Below are 19,246 nucleotides of genomic sequence, written 5' to 3' on the forward strand. Positions count from 1 at the left end.
TGAGATAGTCAGCATCAAGTGGAATTCAACAAAATATTAAAAAGTTACGTAGCAAAGAAAAAATGTGTATAAACTAAAATATAAATGATAATGTTGGTTTGACGTGGACTCTAAAAGCACTTAAGATAGATATATCTTATAATTTGATTAAAAAAGATGATATATCTTATAATTAACTTATTAAGTTATAAACTTATAATTAAAGATGCGCTGGCATAGCTGTAAAAATTCAAAATAGCCACGTAACAATTTAGGAAGTGGCATATCATATGATTAAACCCACAAGCAAAAATATGTTGGGAATTGATTTTTTTTATTATATATTTTGAAACATGATTCATCAACGTGATTTCAATTTTCACCTAAGAATTTGGACGTCACCACTGACATAATCACAAGTCACACGTCCGTTTTCCTAATTTTACTTTTTTAGATGCAATTTTTTTTTTTTTAAGAATGAAAATTGTATTATTGATAAAAAGCAAATACATATATTCGTAGTAGAGATAAATTCTTAAAGCAACTCCAACCATAACACTATATTTAGTGTTAATTTAATACAATTTTTGTGTTGATTTAGCATCAAATTTTTTTCTAACTCCAATCACAACACCAAATTTCACACTAAAATACTATTCATCATTATTATATTATTAAAATTATACAATTTCTTTATTGATAAATATTTTAATAAATAATTATAATGTTTATATTTTTTAATTAAGTGATTAAAATTATTTATTACTTACCAATATTTAACAAAAACTGAAATAAATAAAATTATGTTATTGTTTTATTTTTTATTTTATTTTGTGTGTTTAATTTAAACTTTTTAATCTATGTTTAAATTTTTATGTATTGTTATTTTGTTTTAATGTATTTTTGTAGTCAATTTATGAATTTTGGTGTTTTATAAATTTATAAATATATATTTATGAATTTTGGTATTTTTAATGTATTTTTGTAGTCAATTTTTGTTTTATAAATATATATATGTATAAATAAGTTAAAAAAAAACAAATAATTTGTCGTGTGAACAGTGCCACGCCAAATTTGGCGCGGCACTGTACAACACTGCAAATTTGGTGTTGGTTTTGCAGTGCGGTTGGAGGAAAAAAAACGGCATATTTTGTGTTTTAGAGTGTGGTTGAAGATGACCTTACAAAATGTTGAAACCGAAAGAACACAAAGTAATATGTAGAGATAATTAAAAATCCTAAGAAGTAAACAGTAACAGAGATAACATAATGCATCTAACGGGATTACTCCTTCGCCCTCCAAAGAAGAGAACTAATTTTTGTTACAGACTAAAGGTTCCACATCGAAGACCATAACGTCAACAAGTTCTTTTTCCAGCTTGCAATTATTACGTTTTCCTCTTGTACCCTTGTACTTCCTATGGGAACGAGCAAGTTTGACTTGACCTGGTTTGTTACCAGACGTAGCAACCCCGGTCAACAAACGACGTTTATTTGTGGACAAGTCGACGAGCAGCGGCACAGGTCCAAAGATTGGGACCGGAATATGGTGATTATTTTCAAGAACCATAACTTGTTCCTTGGGATTTTAAATCCGAGTGGGAGGCAGTGTGGGTAATAGGCTGGTCTACGAGGTCCAGAAGCAGACAGAGCATCAATTGTAAAAACGGACTTATTGAGATGAAAAATTACACAGACTAAGCCACTTTAAACATGGAAATTGCAATCTAACTAACGTTTCACCTAAGTTTCAAACATAGCCACAGTTGATTACGTAGCTTTTATTAGTCATTTAGCAAAGTACATGTTTATCCTTTGTTTAAACGTCGACTGAATATCACATGTTGCCAACATTTGACCGCCGTTAAATATTGAAACTTTAATATGCGTTGTAACCAACGTCTCACAATCAGATCTCATTCTCTCTCTCTCTCTCTCGTCACTCCGACCACGACCACCATCACTTCTTTATCTTTTCACTCCGACCACCACCGGTGCAGACCACCAGACCACTGCTCGCAACTCTCTCCGTCCACCATCAGCGCAGACCACCAGACCGTCGTGCTCTTTCTTTCGCGCGAGACCACAGATCTGCGCGACCACCTAGATCTGCCATAATCGCCTCATCTCCCTCCGCCGTGTATCGAGACCGCCAAAATCGTCTATTTATTTTGGTTTATTTTTGTTTATTTATCACGCGCTATATGAATTTATTCCATCATATTTTTATTTCTTGTTTTGTAGGTCATTAGTTGTTGTGATTTGATGGATTTGATTTTATTGACTTTCTCTTTCAATGCACACAATATATATCCTTAATTAGGGAATACTTATGTTTTTATTTTTTATTTTGAACATATGAAAAATGTTTATAATGGGCATAAAAAATTATAATTGTAACCGTCCTAAAATTTGAAAAATACATACGATTCACAAGTTATTTATTTTAATAAATATTTAATTTATTTCATATATTATATTCATTATTTGAAAAATGCATAATTTATAAATAAAAATTAATAAAAATTTACTGACGATTCATAAGTTACTTATTTTAATAAATATTTAATTTGTTTCTTATATTATATTCATTAATGATTTTCCATCAAATATTCAAATTTGAATTCAAGCGTGTACTAAGTCTGATGACGTTGTTGACTTTCTTATTAGTAGGACTCAAACGTTGGCTACTGTTTTATTTTCACTAATTTAAACCACACAAGTGTATATTCGATATTTCATAATCATAAATTTCAGTAAATGGCTAGATTACAAAATTTACTAAACGTGGGCTAGATCTTAAAAATCACGTTTCGAAATGACTACGTTCCTAGTTTGCCCTATTAATATTAAGCCCAAGTTTGGAATCTCTTGCCAAAACGCAATTGATGCATAAAGTCTCTTCTAAACAGGAGATAACGCCATAATTAGCGGCAATTTCAACACCAGAAATAGGGGCCTTGACTTGAGGAATTTGCAATCCCAAGAACGGCGATGAGATAAGACTCGGAGAGAGAGGTGTTGAGGCGTGAATATCGGCGTTTCGGAGCGAATCTTTCAAGGATGACCCGCTCGTTTTGGATCGCGGAGATGTCGATGGATTTTGGATGCAAAGATCTCGGCGAAGAGGGAATCTCCGTGACTGGACCGTCATCATGGAATTGAAACTTCGGAGAGTGAGCAATCGGCAAGACAGGCCGGTCAAAATAGGAATTGCGTGCAGACTCCGCACGGAGCCAGGGTCCAAAGCTTTGCTTGGATTTCTGTTGGAGTCGAGAACAGTGATTGCTAGAGCAGAGCAAGAGGCGAGGTTGTGGCAGACTCCGGACAGAGCTAGGGTCCGAGAGCTTTGCTTGGATTTTCGTTGGAGTCGAGAACAGTGATTGCTAGAGCAGAGCAAGATGAGAGGTTGTGGCCAATGATTCCGCAACCGTAGTAGAGAAGAGGTCATTTTTTGAATTTGAAAGAAATCCAAAATAATTTCCCTGCTATTAGAATGTAACAGCCGTGGCAAATTGGTTATAAGAGGTTTAGCTCAAGTTTAAACCTGAAGAAATCATTTGGGATGAAACAAAAGAATTGTCCCATTTGAGTTCAGCAATATCGCCTCCTGAGCAGGCAATTCTGATGATGTTCTTCTCGGTTTGGGCTTGGAGCGAAATGCCGTAGAAGTGTGTCTAGAGATTGACTGTGGTAAAAGCGGAATTTCTCCACTGTTTTGAGTCAGGCGATGGCTCGAGGAGGAGGTTGTCACCGTTAAAGCACCATGGGTCTTTCTCGATGAGGCATGCACACTGTTTTGGGTCAGAGAATTCGAAACCAATGAAGCTCCATCAGATTTGTCGAGAAGTTTTCGAATACCATGGAAATTCACTCCACTATAATCGGGAGATGATTGTGATGATCAGCTTGAAGGTGCCAATATGCGGAGCGATGACTTTTTCCCATCGTTGTTGAGGAGTGAGGATGCGATGCAGAGCGATGTCCGTCATCACGGAGGATGTCGTCTCAATCAACCACGTCCATGTTGAGGGAGGTTGTTTGGTCAACGAGGAGACTGACACCAAAATGGGACGGGAGGGAATAAGGTTCATTTTTTTTAGGGTTTTTCGTGAAAAAAATGGTCACATAGACGGCATTTTTTTTGGGTAATCATATATACTAGAGTAATATTAGTTTGGTGTTATATAATATTAGTTTATATTATGCAACCCTTAATACTCATTTGTAAACTAACGCCTACCTAAGTTACATGTCCGGTTATTATACAAATATTACATTAATGTATAGGAAAATTTTATTTCGCAGGTAATTTTTTTTTTTTTTACATTTTGTTTTCTTTATGAATTATCTGTTATCAACAAAGCCGTTTCTTCGTTGATATAAACGATTTACTCGCCGTTTTAGCTTTGATTAGTTTCGAAAACTAGTTACATGTCAATTTGTTAATCAAATTTAAAACAAATTTAACGAGCTTCATAAGTTGGAAAATAGCCAGATATTCATTCTGTTGAGACATAATAAATTTAAGGTTCTTTCTTTAGTTTTTATTCTTTTTTTTTTAATAATTCAGTATTTATTCTCTTTTGGACAATGTCGATAAAAATATATTTGCTATTTTTATAAGTATTTTCACAAGTAATGTGCGCACCCAAAGTATTATAAATTACATTCAGTTTCTCAGATATATGTGCATTGTTACATTTTTCTTTGCATCAAGATATTCATATCTACATATACATTATATACATTTATTGATCGGTCCAAATTGACCAAACCATGCTTGTGTTGAATCTTGACTGTTGTTAACACCTTCTCCATCTTGATCATAATCTACCAAGAACGGATCAACGAAACGAATCAATTGTCTGCCTCCGATAAAATTATGAAGGTGTAAGCTAATAATGTAAACTCAATATTATTCACATAATTGAACCAAAATAGATAGTAAGAAATTTATAAAGAATTTGTTGCAACTAGTAATTCATGCTCTTCTATAATTCTAACTCAACTTTCATTTTATTGAAAAAAACTCACTAGCTCGCAAAAAATCAAATTAAAAAAAAATTAATTAAATTAATTATTTAGTTAATTTAATTACGGGTTGGTGGACTATTTTTGTTAATAAAATGAAATTTGAGCTAATTTTTAAAAGTAGGACGTGCTATTCGACTATTAATTTAATTGTCCCAAAATTTATTCTTATATATATATATATATATATATATATATATATATATATATATATATATATATAGTGCTAGTTTGACATTACTGATTTTTTTTAATAACAATTTGATTGTTGCTTGTAAATTAAAGTGCTTTTAAAAATGCGTTATGCAAATAAAATATTGTTTTAAAAAAAAAAAGAGCACCGATATTTATCGTCGCGCGCTGTTAATATTGATGCAGATGAATCAAACTACCATGTTAACATTGTTAAGTGGAATCAACATGTATTAGTCTCATTGGCGCTCCGATGAATATCGTTTTTCTTACAATATAAAAAAGAGTAATTGTTATTAAAATAAATGTGTCTATAATGTATAAATAAATATCTAACTCCTCTCTCCTAAGGTTATTCACCAAAGTTAAGGCATAGTTCACCCACACTACTGCAATACCTCTCTCCTACTGGGATGGAAAATCAAATTGTGTATCACAATTATAATATTTTTGTATTTAATTTAATTGGTATTCCAAACAAATCGTAAAAATTTAAATTTTCATTTTTACCTACCATTTTCCTACAAGATATTTGTTGCTTCGACAAATATAAATACATAATACATTTCACATGTGTTTACCAATGCATTGGAGGCAATTTTATTCCTTATTATTAGATCGTTGACAGATTTATATGGATACAACTAAATTATTCGGTTTGTAATGTAAATTCCAAGGACGTCAAATAAACTAAGAATGAGTAAGTGTTATGGTCCATAAGAGACTTTTGTAATGAATATATATGAACATCGTTGTTGATTTTCCGTGCTTCTTTTATTATGCTTTGGAAACAAAGGGAAAAAAAACATTTAATGAATCAAGCCACATACAGTATAAGAATTGATCTGTAATTGATAAGTGAAATTTGAATGCCAAAGGCATTTTATGTTTTAAAAAAATATTCAATGCGCTATATTAGGAAAACTATAGTAGGCCCTACTTTAGCGATATATAGCGTTGTTATGTTATAAATATCCAACTGAAATTAAACTCGTCATGGTTTAATTTATTGCAAAATCAAATGGTTTCAACGAATTAAAGTTTAATTGAATTACTTATCCCTTATGAGAGATTCCCTATCTATATGCGTGTATAAAAAAAATAAAAAAAAATTCTAAGTTGTTATTTTTTTTTTAAATGACGACAAAAAATCTAATGTCCCACGCCACAAGTCCGCCATCCCGACACCAACAACGTCTTCAAATATCCTCAGTTCAATGCCGACACGATCCTCATCAACGTTTAGACACAACTGTTTGCCACCAACAGAATTGTTGCGGGTTCGGCGCCATACTTCGCACAAACACAGGTGTTGTCATGGCCTCCCACATTGCCTTGACTCATGCTCTCCTCGCTCCCGACATCGTTGAAGCTAAAGCTATCCTAGAAGATGTCAAGCTCGCTCAGAATCTCCAACTACAACATGTGTCTGTATTATCCGATTGCCTCTCTGTCACTCAACTCATCTCGGCCACCGATTCTCCTACAACAGAACTAGGCCTTCTTATTGATGAGATTCGCCACCTTTGCAATGGTTTCTCGAGTTTTTCGATTTCTCACTGCCTTCGAAACTGCAATAACTCAACGCATTTGCTTGCTAAATTTGCTTTGCCCTTTAATCATTCTGCTACCAGTTGGTTATCTGATGTCCCTCCTTCTATTGTAAAGGCCAATTTGGCTGAAAAACCTTTATTTGATTAATGAAATCAGTTTCCCATAAAAAAAAAAGTACTCAAATTTTAAAAGTTGTGGAAAAAATATCAAAAGTCAATATTTTGTCTCTCCGTTACAATTCCCGGTATTAAATTAGATGATATAACACATATCATCATCTGGTAACTTTGACAATTATAGTAAATTAATCATTAATTTTAATTATATTAATTTTTAATTAAAGAAAAACTATACCTCTCATTTCTTCTTCATCGTGAAATCCACCAATCCTTCATTTCACAGTCTCGTCAACTGGATTTTTCCACCGGCAACCACCATCTTTCACGCAAACTTTCTCTAGCTTCACGTTGGGACGTCTGATATCTAGTAGAATCTCGAACAATGTAAAAAAAAAGTCAAAAACATAATAAAAACAGGGCATGTAGAGGTTCGGAGCTCGGCGAGGTGAGTAGTTGCAGGTTGTGGTTTTGTCTTCATCTCCGGTGATGATCAGGAGACCACTCCCGGTAAGCCATGCCTCTTCGTAGCTCCTCCGTCAAGCGACATTACAACCACCCTTTGCCGCCCAGAACAACAACCAACTACCGACAAGCATGAGTTTTGATTCGATCGGAAAAATTCTTAGTCGTGGGTCTGGTGATTTTTTTGTTTTGTTTTAGACGTGGGTTTATATTTATACGAGAGAGAGGGGTTTTTTTTTTGTTTTTTTTAATTTATATATATATATATATATATATAATTCAAAATTACCATATGATGACACATGTCATAACATCTAATTTAACACCAGGGGTTGTAACCGAGAGACAAAATATTGACCTTGGGTATTTTTTCAACAACTTTTTAAATTCGGGTACTTAAGTGTTATAAATCGTAAATTTCGCCACTATTTTCTCTTTATTTTTCGTGATGAGTTTTCATATTTATATTTCTCTGGGTAAATTATTTTAGAAATGATCTCCTTTTTCGAGGGGTATGTGGTATGGATGTTTTATGAGCTTGTTTAAGCTACTATTTGAAAGTAGGATGTGCTATTCGACTATTGATTTAATTGTCCCAAAATTTATTCATATATATATATATATATATATTGTGCTAGTTTGACATTATTGTTTTTTAATAACAATTTAATTGTTGCTTGTAAATAAAAGTGCTTTTAAATTTGCGCTTTTTTTTTTAAATGCTTTTAAATTTGCGTTGTGTTAATAAAATATTGTTTTTTAAAAAAAGCACACCGATATTTATCGCCACGCGTTGATAATATTGACGCAGATGAATCAAACTACCATGTGTAAATGGGATCGACATGTATTAGTCTCATTAGCACGTCGATGAATATCGTTTTTCTTAGAATATAAAAAGAGTATTAATTATTAAAATAAATGTGTCTATAATGTATAAAAAAAAATATCTAACTCATCTCTCCTAAGGTTATTCACCAAAGTTACGGCATAGTTCACCACTTTCTTTTATTATGCCTGGGAAACAAAAGGGAAAAAACATGTAATGAATCAAGCGACGTACAGTATAAGAATTGATCTGTAATTGATAAGTGAAATTTGAATACCAAAGGCATCATTTTATGTTTTAAAAAAATATTCAATGCGCTATGTTAGGAAAACTATAATAGGCCCTACTTTAGCGATAAATAGTGTTGTTATGTCATAAATATGCAATTGAAATTAAACTCGTCATAGTTTAATTTATTGCAAAATCAAATGGTTTCAACAAATTAAAGTTTAGTTGAATTACTTATCCGGTTATCCCTTATGAGAGATTCGCTAACTATTTAAAAAAAATTATAAGTTATTATTATTATTTTTTTTTAAATGACCACAAAAAATCTCATGTTTACGGTTTGTAACACTTAAGTACTCAAATTTTAAAAGTTGTAGAAAAAATATCAAAAGTCAATATTTTGTCCCTCCGATACAATTCTCATTATTAAATTAGATGATATAACACGTATCATCTGGTAACTTTGACAATTATTATAAATTAATAATTAATTTTAATTATATTTAATTTTTAATTAAAGAAAACTATATCTCTCCTTTCTTCTTCATCGTGAAATCCACCAATCCTCCATTTTACAGTCTCGTCAATTGGATTTTTCCACCGGCAACCACCGTCTTTCAACGCAAACTTTCTCTAGCTTCACGTTGGGATTTCTGATATCTACTAGAATCTCGAACAGTGTAAAAAAAAAAGTCAAAAAACATAATAAAAACAGGGCATGCGGAGGTTCGGAGCTCGACGAGGTGAGTAGTTGCAGGTTGTGGTTTTGCCTTCATCTCCGTGGTGATGATCAGGAGACCCCTCTAGGTAAGCCATGCCTCTTCATAGCTCCTCCGTCAAGCGACATTACAACCACCCTCTGCCGCCCAAAATCACAACCAACTACCGACAAGCATGAGTTTTGATTCGATCGGAAAAATTCTTAGTCGTGAGTCTGGTGATTTTTTTTGTTTTGTTTTAGACGTGAGTTTATATTTATATGAGAGAGAGAGAGGTTTTTTAGTTTTTTTTTTTAACTTTTATATATATTTTTAATTCAAAGTTACCACATGATGATACATGTCATAACATCTAATTTAACATCGGGAGTTATAACGGAGAGATAAAATATTTACCTCGGATATTTTTTTCAACAATTTTTTAAGTTCGGGTACTTAAGTGTTACAAACCGCAAATTTTGTCGCTAGTTTCTCTTTAATTTTCGTGATGAGTTTTCATATTTATATTTCTCTTAGTAAATTATTTTAGAAATGATCTCCTTTTTCGAGGGGTACGTGGTATGGATGTTTTATGAGCTTGTTTGACATGAAAATTGTTATATTAAGTTAGAAATGATTGAAATTTGAATAATATATATGTGTATTTTTTCTCTTTCAAACAAATAGCCTTTGAAAGCAAATAAAGGATATAATTTTTCAGCAGCAACAACAGGATCACAGCGGGTGTTTTGACAAGGAGTAATATGAAATTTTAAGAAAATAAAAATAGCCCCAATGTACTAATTAATATCATTGTCCAGATATGTAATCAACTAAATTGATAAAGATAAAATCGGCTTATTGACAAAATTCAAAATTTATTGTTAAATGAAATCGAAAAAAAGAGTAGTATTTATTTATTTATTTGAAGTGTATTTCTATTTCAAAAAGGTAATCTAGCAACGAAGTCAATTTCAAACATGGTTTTAAAGATATAACCAACGTTTGGTAAATTTTGTAATCTAGCCATTTACAGAAATAAACGGTTAGAAAATATCGAAAATACCCTTATGTAACATAAATCATAGAAACCAAATACTAGCCAACGTTTCAGCCAGCCGAAGTTTATCGTGCGTAAAATAAACGGAAATTAACTGAAATTAACAAAGCAGCGGAGATTAACAAAAAATTAGAAAGAAATAAACGCTCAATAACCAACTTTGCCAAATATAAATTTTTTTAAAAATTCTAAAAATATACACGTGTATTAACTTTGAAAATTCGTATTGAAAATTTGATCGGTTTGTGAATAACACCGTATTAAATGCGTATTAAAGGAAATGAAAGAAATATCAATTGATAACACCATCGACAACTTCAAACTGGTGGGCATTGATCGGCTCTACCTTGACATATGTAAATTTACCATAATTAACAGAAATTAACAAAGCAGCGGAGATTAACAAAAAATTAAAAAGAAATAAACGCTCAATAACAAACTTTGCCAAATATATAATTTTTTTTAAAAATTCTAAATATATACACGTGTATTAACTTCGAAAATTTTGATTGATCAAACGTGGGCTACAAGTTTTGTAAGGAAATTATAGTAGATGATATTATAGTAATTAACATCTTACATAATTAAGACACGTCATCATTTTTTGCTAGAGTGAAAATTTGGACGAAACGTTGGCTAGATTACAATTTCAACGTTTCAGGTGGCTTAGTTCCACTAATTTTTCATTTCAAAATACACAGATAACACATATTTTTGTCAATATTTTTTAATATCATGTTCTATCTCTTTATAATTTGATATTTGTGTAACCAGAGGGTTTAATCGAGTGCAAGCGTTTGTAGCCTCCACGGTGGTAGAACCGTAGAGCAATAAATACGAAATTAAATCATGGCCTTGATTTCAAAGGGAAGAAAGAGTCAGTTTCTGAGGCTGTGTTATTTAGCGACGGCTGAGAGAGCGACGTTTACTGACAAAGACCGGATATTCTCTCTCTCTCTCTCTCGTCGATCAACGCTGTGCTGTGAACGGTATATATGAATCATCAATAATCATATTTGCTGAAAATGATTATCGGCTACCAAGCTAAGCTAACTAGTAAAGCTGCTCCTATTATTAATTATTAGAGATAATCAATATTAGAAAAAAAAAAAAAAAAAAAAAACACCAACTTGGCCAACGAGTAGGCCCATCCATTTCTTAGCGTGACGTCACTTTTCTTACATCACTTTTTGAAAGTCTTCGATGACCTGGCGGCCTCTCACTCTCTCTCTCTCTCTCTCTCTCATCCACGAATTACCCTTTGACTCACGTGCCAATCTCTTCTTAGTTTTTTATGAACCCCATAACAGAACAGAACGACCCAAAAGAGAAAAGAAGAAAGAAAGAAAGAAAAACACTGTACATGTTTCAATCTACAAACGCACACACATATATATACACAAACATACACAATATATAGTTCATCCTCATTACAACATCTCCAAATCACAAACCCAAATTTTAGCACTACTTAATACACAAACTCTGTCAATGGACTATTCTTCATCTAATTCCGCTACTTCTTCTTCCTATTATCCAAACAACTACTATTACTCACCGGAAGACCAAATCTCCTCCGATCAATTCTCGTCCGGCTCTTGGGACACAACCGCCAACGTGCTCGACGAAACGCCGCTCCCTTTCGACGAGAACGATTCCGAGGAGATGCTCCTCTACGGCGTCGTCTCGGCGGCGGCCGACTCCGGCGCGGCGGCGGAGGTCTCCTACAGAGGCGTTCGGAAGCGGCCGTGGGGGAAATTCGCGGCGGAGATTAGGGACTCCACCAGGAACGGCGTTAGGGTTTGGCTCGGGACCTTCGACACGGCCGAGGCGGCGGCGATGGCGTACGATCAGGCGGCGTTCGCAATGCGAGGCTCGCTCGCCGTTCTCAATTTCCCGGCGGAAGAAGTCCGGCGGTCTCTCCGGGAGATGGATTGCCGATTCGACGACGGAACTTCGCCGGTGCTGACACTGAAGAAGACTCATTCGCTGAAGAGGAAATCCAATTCCAAGAAGATGAAGAAAGAGTCCACAGCCCAACACGCCAGCTATAGTAATGATAATAATATGGAAATGGATGATGATAATAATGTGGTGGTTTTGGAAGATTTAGGATCCGATTATCTCGAAGAGCTTCTCAGAATATCGGAGACCAGTCACACCCACAGTAGTACTGTTCATAACCCGCACAATTATGATTATAGTTATCAATATAATTATTCTAGTGTCTGGTAAAAATAAAAAAAAATTAAATACACTGTTTTTTTTGTTTTTTTACGGTTTTTATTTTATTTTATTTTAATGTGAGATGCTGGGAGATCTGTGTACGCCGACAAGTTGACGATCCTTTTTGTTTATTTGTGTAAAATATATATCAAATTCCAACATAATGAAATGATCAATATTTTATGAACTATTTGTTGTGGTGTTTGTGGGGCATGGTTTGTTATCATATTTATTAGGAACAATTTTATGTCCATATCAAAATAATTAATCACCGCGCATCGACGATGATTCCATTGAGGATAAGACTTCGACAATGGCGTAATATAGAAATATATTCATATAATATTGTCCACTACATGAAAAGCCAAAAAAGACCGTACGTGAATATCCCCATTGGATCTCGAAATTAATAATTTATGTCATTCAATGATTCAAGTCCCAAATATTTCATAACCTTAGTTACTTAGTAAAAACAGTTTTAAGTTTCACGATACTTTTGCTAAATAAATTTGAATGCTTTATTTGGTATAAAGGGGTTGATTCAGGCCGCATATCGTATTTTAATCGAAAAGGTTTAGTTGTGTTGTAACAGCTTTTTGCCATTAAAATTCAGTTGGGATATAATATATAGTCTATTTAATGATTTAAAGTTTTAAACCATAACAAGGTACAAATATTGTAACATTAAATATCTAAATATCTATTCATCGAGATATTTAAAAGTTTACATAGACTGTATATTATTTTTTAATGAAACTACTAAAAGCAACTGGCTAAATTAGATATTAATATACGAGACCGCAGACTGATATTAGAGAGCGTATATGACTTGATTTGTTTGAATATAATTGTTGCATCTTATAGATACTCATGCAATTATATACAACCATGCAAAAGTGTAAATTTTCACTTATATTTCATTTGAATTTGATTTTTCTGTATTATCGATAGCTAGATGTCATTCAACTTCATAGTTTTTAGCAGCAAAAAAGTCGGAGTAGCATAATACACCGTTTTAAATCAGCCAATCAGGAGAAAATATGAATCGGACGGTTTCAAGTCCTATCAAAAGTTTGAGATTTTCAAGTCATCCTAAATTGACTGACCTCAAGAAGGACTAAACAAATTTATTTTATTTTCTTCAAAGGGAACAATAATGAGCATATATAAAACCAGAAAATTTAATTAGATAGTGATAGAATACACTTCCACTATTCGTGTATAAATGCTTCCACGTACGACCTAATAGTTTGTTTGCATTCGTCAAGTGGGCATATAAATAATAATTGATATATCGCTCATTTATGGACGAAAGATACTCTGTGTTCGTTTTTTAAGAACTGGGACGTATTTTGAATGGAAAATAAAATTTGAAGGTCCAAAAATGCTGAATGAATAATGCTTGGTCAAATACTTATCCACCTCTTATTAATTAGTCGACACCTAAATTAGAATTTAACAGTGTGATATATATCACAAATTTCGTATGCGACCCATATCAATAATCTATTAGCTATATATAATACCCAGACTTTATTTCTTGTAGCCTCTTGTAAATCTAACCTAACGACTTTAAATGAGAGTTAGAACTAAGAAGAACCAGATTTTGTCAATCCCAAATCAGAAGTAATTATAATGTGATTTAGTGAATCATTCTGACGTTGGGAATATGATGTGTTGTCGCTTCTGTTTGGTCGATGTATTATTTGTCGTTTTCTTGTAGTTGCCAAGATATACGGCTAAGCATTATTGGTGATACCAAAAATAGAGTTCTAAACCCTTCGGCGATTTCTATAGGCTAATTAACTAGAGAATCCTCTTTACAGTTCCTAGCGACCATACCTAATTTGGCGTAGATATTTTTGTTTTTCAAGGCGTTACCAATAATAGATAAAAAAAAATATCCAACTTGAATTTTCACCATCTAAAATGTATTAAGTAGCCATTATCCAAAATTTAAATGTATTATGTAGCCATTAAAAAAAATTAAGACTTAAAAAATTCATATACTAATCTAATAATGAAATACACAACATCATCTCTCTTCCTACTCCTAGTTTCTCTTTTCGAATGAGAGCAATTGTAATTTGTTAGGTGGTGTTAATTTCTCTTTTTAGTTGTAGCGAAACAAAACCTAGCTAATAAATTACAGCAATTGGGATCGATTTTTGGGGTTTCTATACTCATGAAAACCTTAAAAAAAAATAAAAAAAAAACTTAACCGTTATTGGCAAATATCACGAATTCAATGCAAAGAATAGTCGAGGAACAAAGACAAAAAAAAATTCTATATATACATTATAAACTCTCACTAAATATACAGCACCAAGAAGTTTTATTTGTACCTATTCTAGTATCTATATTGAGGAAAATAATGAATAAAGCATGATAATAAAAATAAATATTACAAGAATAACGACACATTCTAATCTAATACGGACAAATGACTCAAAGAAGGAGGTAACTTATTGTAAGAGCCAGTCTTTTAGAAGAACAAAGGCGATCCCTTTGAGTGAGAGAGAGAGAGAGAGAGAAGAGAGAGAGAGAGAGAGAGAGAGAGAGAGAGAGTAAATTAGCTAAAAGCACTTGAATAAAATCAAATATAAATTTTAAAACTTATTTCATAATTGATGCATTGAAAGCTGGGATATTTTGCAATAGTATGGTTTTAAAGGGGTCTAGTCGGTGCGAATCTAAAATAAATCACTTTAACATATAAAAGACGACAAAATAGTCACTGTTCCTGCTAAAACGCTATTTGAGGTATGGATAATCTTATAGTTAGCTAGGTGTATTTAACTTTGTATTAGTTCTATATACTCTATAATGCTTCGTTTGCATATTTCCTTTCTCAAGAGAGTTCTCTCTAGAGTCTAGAGTACTTTTTGTGTAAAAATATCTTGTGGTTAGCTTGTGGCGAGTGTATCCAAATAACTTCATCTCACAGATCCGGTTTTATCTGAAAATAGAGCTTATTAAGGCTCGTGCATTCATTAACAAATAGTCCCTATTAAGTTTGGAAATTGATTTTCGGCCCGATTCACGAGTCCCGAACGATCCACTCACGTGATGACACGTGGCAACAAACTGCCACGTGTCATCACGTGAGTGGATCGTTCAGGCTCGTGAATCGGGCCGAATAGCATCAGCGATTAAGTTTAGTATGAGAGACAGTATACATTGAAGTGAGGAAGATTTCATTGAACAAGATGTGGTGGATCTTGGTCTAGGATTAGTTTTTCCATCTTCGTTCATCGAAGACGCTGAAGACTCTTGCTATATAAGATCATTTAATCCGACCCAATTGTGTTCGTTTTACAATTCCTATTGATTTCTTGCATTCCAAGGTATCGCTGATTCGCCGTTTTGATTTTGTACTTCTTGTTGCTTGGATGTTTTGTTAAGTTCAGTGCGACTCTAACATGATTAATTGGAGGCTTTGCCGATTATCAGTTTCTTCTGTGGACATTTTAGTGAGAATCAGTTGTTTGACTTTTTAACATTAAATAACAACAACTTGGGAGAATATCTTAAGCAGAGCCTCTCGTTAGAATAGCGAGGAAAGCGGATATGAAGGAGACCATTTGGACCAAGTTATAATAGCCATGCGTTGAAGCACCTCCATATCACAGTATTTTACATGAATATTCATGTGGATATCAAGAAAATCATTCAATTCAAAGGAGTTACCACATTTGTAACCCAACACAAAGAAAAAACCAAGACGTCGTAGTGCTCAAAATGAAAAACAGGAAAATTTAAGATCTAAAAAAAAAAAAAAAAACAATAACCACGCCGCCGCTCATAAGACACCTTGCACAGCTTGCACACAAGACAATAGTAAAAATCAATATTATTGAGAAGAACCTTCGTACCGAGTCGGATATTCGTTTAACAAGGTTCCTGCAGCGGCGACAGAGGATGGCGCTGAGGTGGCGAAGGGTCGATGCAGCGGTGGTATGCTCTGAGATGGTGGAGGAGGTCACTGAGGTAATGAAGGAGGTTGCTGAGGTGGCGGAGGAGGTCGCTGAGGTGGCGGAGGAGGAGGTTGCTGAGGTTGCGAACGACATCGCTGCGGTGGCGGAGGAGGGCGCTGAGGTGGCGGAGGAGGTCGCTGAGGTGGCCGAGGAGGGCACTGCGGTGGTGGAGGAGGGTGCTGAGGTGGCGGAGGAGGTCGCTGAGGTCGTGGAGGAGGTTGCTGCGGTGGCGGAGGAGGGCGCTGAGGTGGCGGAGGAGAGAAATATCGGTATCCACGAAAGTTGGACTGAGGGGGCGGAGGCGGGGACAGAAAACGGCGGCGCTTTGGCAGAATTCTGATTTTGTTGGAGAAGAAGAGGGATGGGATTTGTTGATGATCAATATGACCATTAACTTCTGAAGCTTTTTTGGCCACCTGTAGTACTAGAGTTTTTGAGTGACATTGCGGTGATGAAATTGAAAACAGTGAGTAGATCAAAAGGAGACATATAAGCAAGTTGGAATTCACATAAACCATTTGGCTTCTTTTGGTTATGATTGTAATGCTTGTACTGGGGCTCTATTTATATAATATTGAGCTTGTTTATATACTGTGTAGTGGACCTAGTGGTATGTATAAAAACTTAAGAACAAGTTGTAAAAAGGAAACTGTGGCGTTAATCTAATATGATATGATAATTTGTTTGCACATGGCTGTGCAGGAAAATTAAATGCTTGATATTATAGTAATCGAGTATAAATAATAAGCAGGGTTAAAATCGGTGACATGAAGCTTCGCAGAAGTACATACAACCAGTTGTGCACAGATAAACCTTTTTTCTTTTAATAAAGCAAAAAAAAATATATATATATATATATATATAGTACATAGTTGCAAATATAGTACTTTGTAAGGTTTTCTAAATGGACTATTTTATAAGCTATCTAACGCCTATTCGTTTGCGAAAAAACTGGTATCACCTCGATTCGTTCTACAAACACAGCCGTAGGTCTTTGCGAACCACCTTTGTTGTCTTTCTTCTTTCCGTTCAGTCATCATCTGCTTTAAAAAATATATTAAAACTGGAAATTTTGACTAAATTTTGTAAAAATAATTGTATTGCATGTACATACCTGCTTTTAGTGATAAGTGATTAATCTTGTTCTTAGAGATTTGAGAAACGAGCTCGTGAGTTCAAGATACTAGTGAATGAAACACTATTACACCTCCAATTATCTGCAAACCAAGCACACCATTTTAGATACTAGTGAATGAAAGAATCAAATAACAACAAAAGATTAGAGAGACCTGCGCTCTGAAATGTCGTGTTATGGGCATCTTCTTTGAAGCTTCCGAACTGCGGCGAACACTAACATCTCAGTATAAAAAGGATAGAACTGTGTACTTTGTTCACTTTAAGAATATGCAACTTCTTAAGATATCATTCCTTTGTATGTCGCACGACCAGACAAGAAAAATAAACATCATTTTCTGCTAGTGAGTATATAAAACAAACTATCAGTACCCATAATGCAGAACAAATTTAAATAAAGTAATAACCTGCAACTGAATATATCTCATCCTCTTCAGATTTTAAACCTATTGAGTATATAATTATCCTCTTCTTTATTAACATATATATGATAATTAAATAGAAATAAAAAAATCTTGATAGTTTAGAAGAAATAAGTTACGGATTTATTCAATTTTCCTAACAAACAAAGAGACCACTAGAACTGGGAATTTTAAAGAAAGGGATAATTTCTAAAATTTAAAACAGCCTTGGTATAAAACTGAGACTCTGAGATACAAAAATCTGGACAGACCATAGAACTAGGTATTAAGTTAAGGAAATCCTTAAAAATCCAAGATAGTCGAACAATGAAGAGTAGAAAGCACACGAAACAAGAAAAGTACCTGATTTTCTCTTTAAGGTAGCACCGTGATCACTCTATCCATTGAGCTTCTTAGCTGATGCTGAACCCCTAAGCCATGAATTTCGGGTAAATTTATAAAAACTAAGCCAAAAACAGGGCAAAAAGAGAAAGAAATTGCTATTGGAGAAATTCAAACGCGAGATTCCGGCGACGGAGTTCTGGTGGTTGATGAGACAGAGGGGGATCGGCTGGGCAGGGGACCCACGTCGCGACGGCGGACTCGTATCATATGAAACCCTAACCCTAAAACACCGACATTTCTACTATTGGGAATAATATCAGAAAGAACAAAAAAAAAAAAAAACAATATCTTAGTGTCTCAGTCTCCGCACGAGCAAAATTTCTTCAGTCTTCCGCTCGCCGGAACACCGCTAGGCCGGCGCGGTTCTTCCTGGCGCCACCGCCACTGATACCAAACAGAGGCTGTACTCTACCGATGGGTAAACTCGCGCCGTCGAGCTTCTGAGATGGATCGGCGGCGAGATTCCGGCGACGGCGACGTGTCTTCCCGGCGGGACGAGCTGGCGAGTGCGACGGTGGAGTCGAAACCTAGATCAGGACTTTGGACGAAACCCTAAAAAAAATCACAACTGAGAAAAAGCGGGTGTGTTTTGCGCGAGGCGGCCGAGCCCTGTTTATATATGTGGTGTTGGAAATATTACCGTTGCATTTGCGATTCATGCGTTTCGATCAACATTGGGTGTTTTAATCGGACGACTATAAAGATATCAGAAACCATCATGATTCGCATGATCTTGATGAGATATGGGAGATATATTGAGTTTAGTTTTCCGAAATTACTTGCTTGCTTCTAAATTATTTACTAAAATAGAAAACAAAAGCTCAGTTGCTTCCCCCATTTTGTCCGGCAATTATAAATTCATCAATAGCAACGGTCGTAGAAGATTTTTATTACTTGGATTGGAGACCAAGTTTTAGATAAATTTGGAATAAGGGGGTATTATAAATCG

The 19,246-nt window shown here is 34.4% G+C and overlaps 1 protein-coding gene and 1 pseudogene across 8 annotated transcripts; one reads left to right on the top strand and one right to left on the bottom strand.

Annotated features, from left to right (window-relative positions):
* The first annotated feature begins 11,480 nt into the window (after nucleotides 1–11,480).
* On the top strand, nucleotides 11,481–12,547 carry LOC149382371 (ethylene-response factor C3 pseudogene; annotated as a pseudogene).
* A 3,441-nt stretch (nucleotides 12,548–15,988) lies between these two features.
* On the bottom strand, nucleotides 15,989–18,907 carry LOC149382372 (uncharacterized). 8 transcript variants are annotated; one of them, XM_089629935.1, is made up of 6 exons: nucleotides 18,608–18,907; nucleotides 18,256–18,518; nucleotides 17,647–17,829; nucleotides 17,472–17,574; nucleotides 17,319–17,397; nucleotides 15,989–16,773 (listed from the first exon to the last, which is right to left on the bottom strand). In XM_089629935.1, exon 6 carries the CDS (start codon nucleotides 16,746–16,748, stop codon nucleotides 16,272–16,274), a length of 477 nt encoding a protein of 158 aa, XP_089486061.1. In that variant the 5' UTR covers nucleotides 16,749–16,773; nucleotides 17,319–17,397; nucleotides 17,472–17,574; nucleotides 17,647–17,829; nucleotides 18,256–18,518; nucleotides 18,608–18,907; the 3' UTR covers nucleotides 15,989–16,271. The 8 variants fall into 8 exon arrangements, with proteins under 8 accessions (XP_089486061.1, XP_089486065.1, XP_089486064.1 ...); XM_089629939.1 differs by having other exon boundaries at nucleotides 18,256–18,315; nucleotides 18,412–18,907; XM_089629938.1 differs by having other exon boundaries at nucleotides 17,647–17,695; nucleotides 18,256–18,323; nucleotides 18,412–18,907.
* Nucleotides 18,908–19,246: the final 339 nt, after the last annotated feature.

Source organism: Urtica dioica, chromosome 11 (genome assembly GCF_054948205.1).
Source record: "Urtica dioica subsp. dioica isolate 48M chromosome 11, U.dioica_male_clone48M_v1_H2, whole genome shotgun sequence".
Taxonomy (NCBI): Eukaryota; Viridiplantae; Streptophyta; class Magnoliopsida; order Rosales; family Urticaceae; genus Urtica; species Urtica dioica.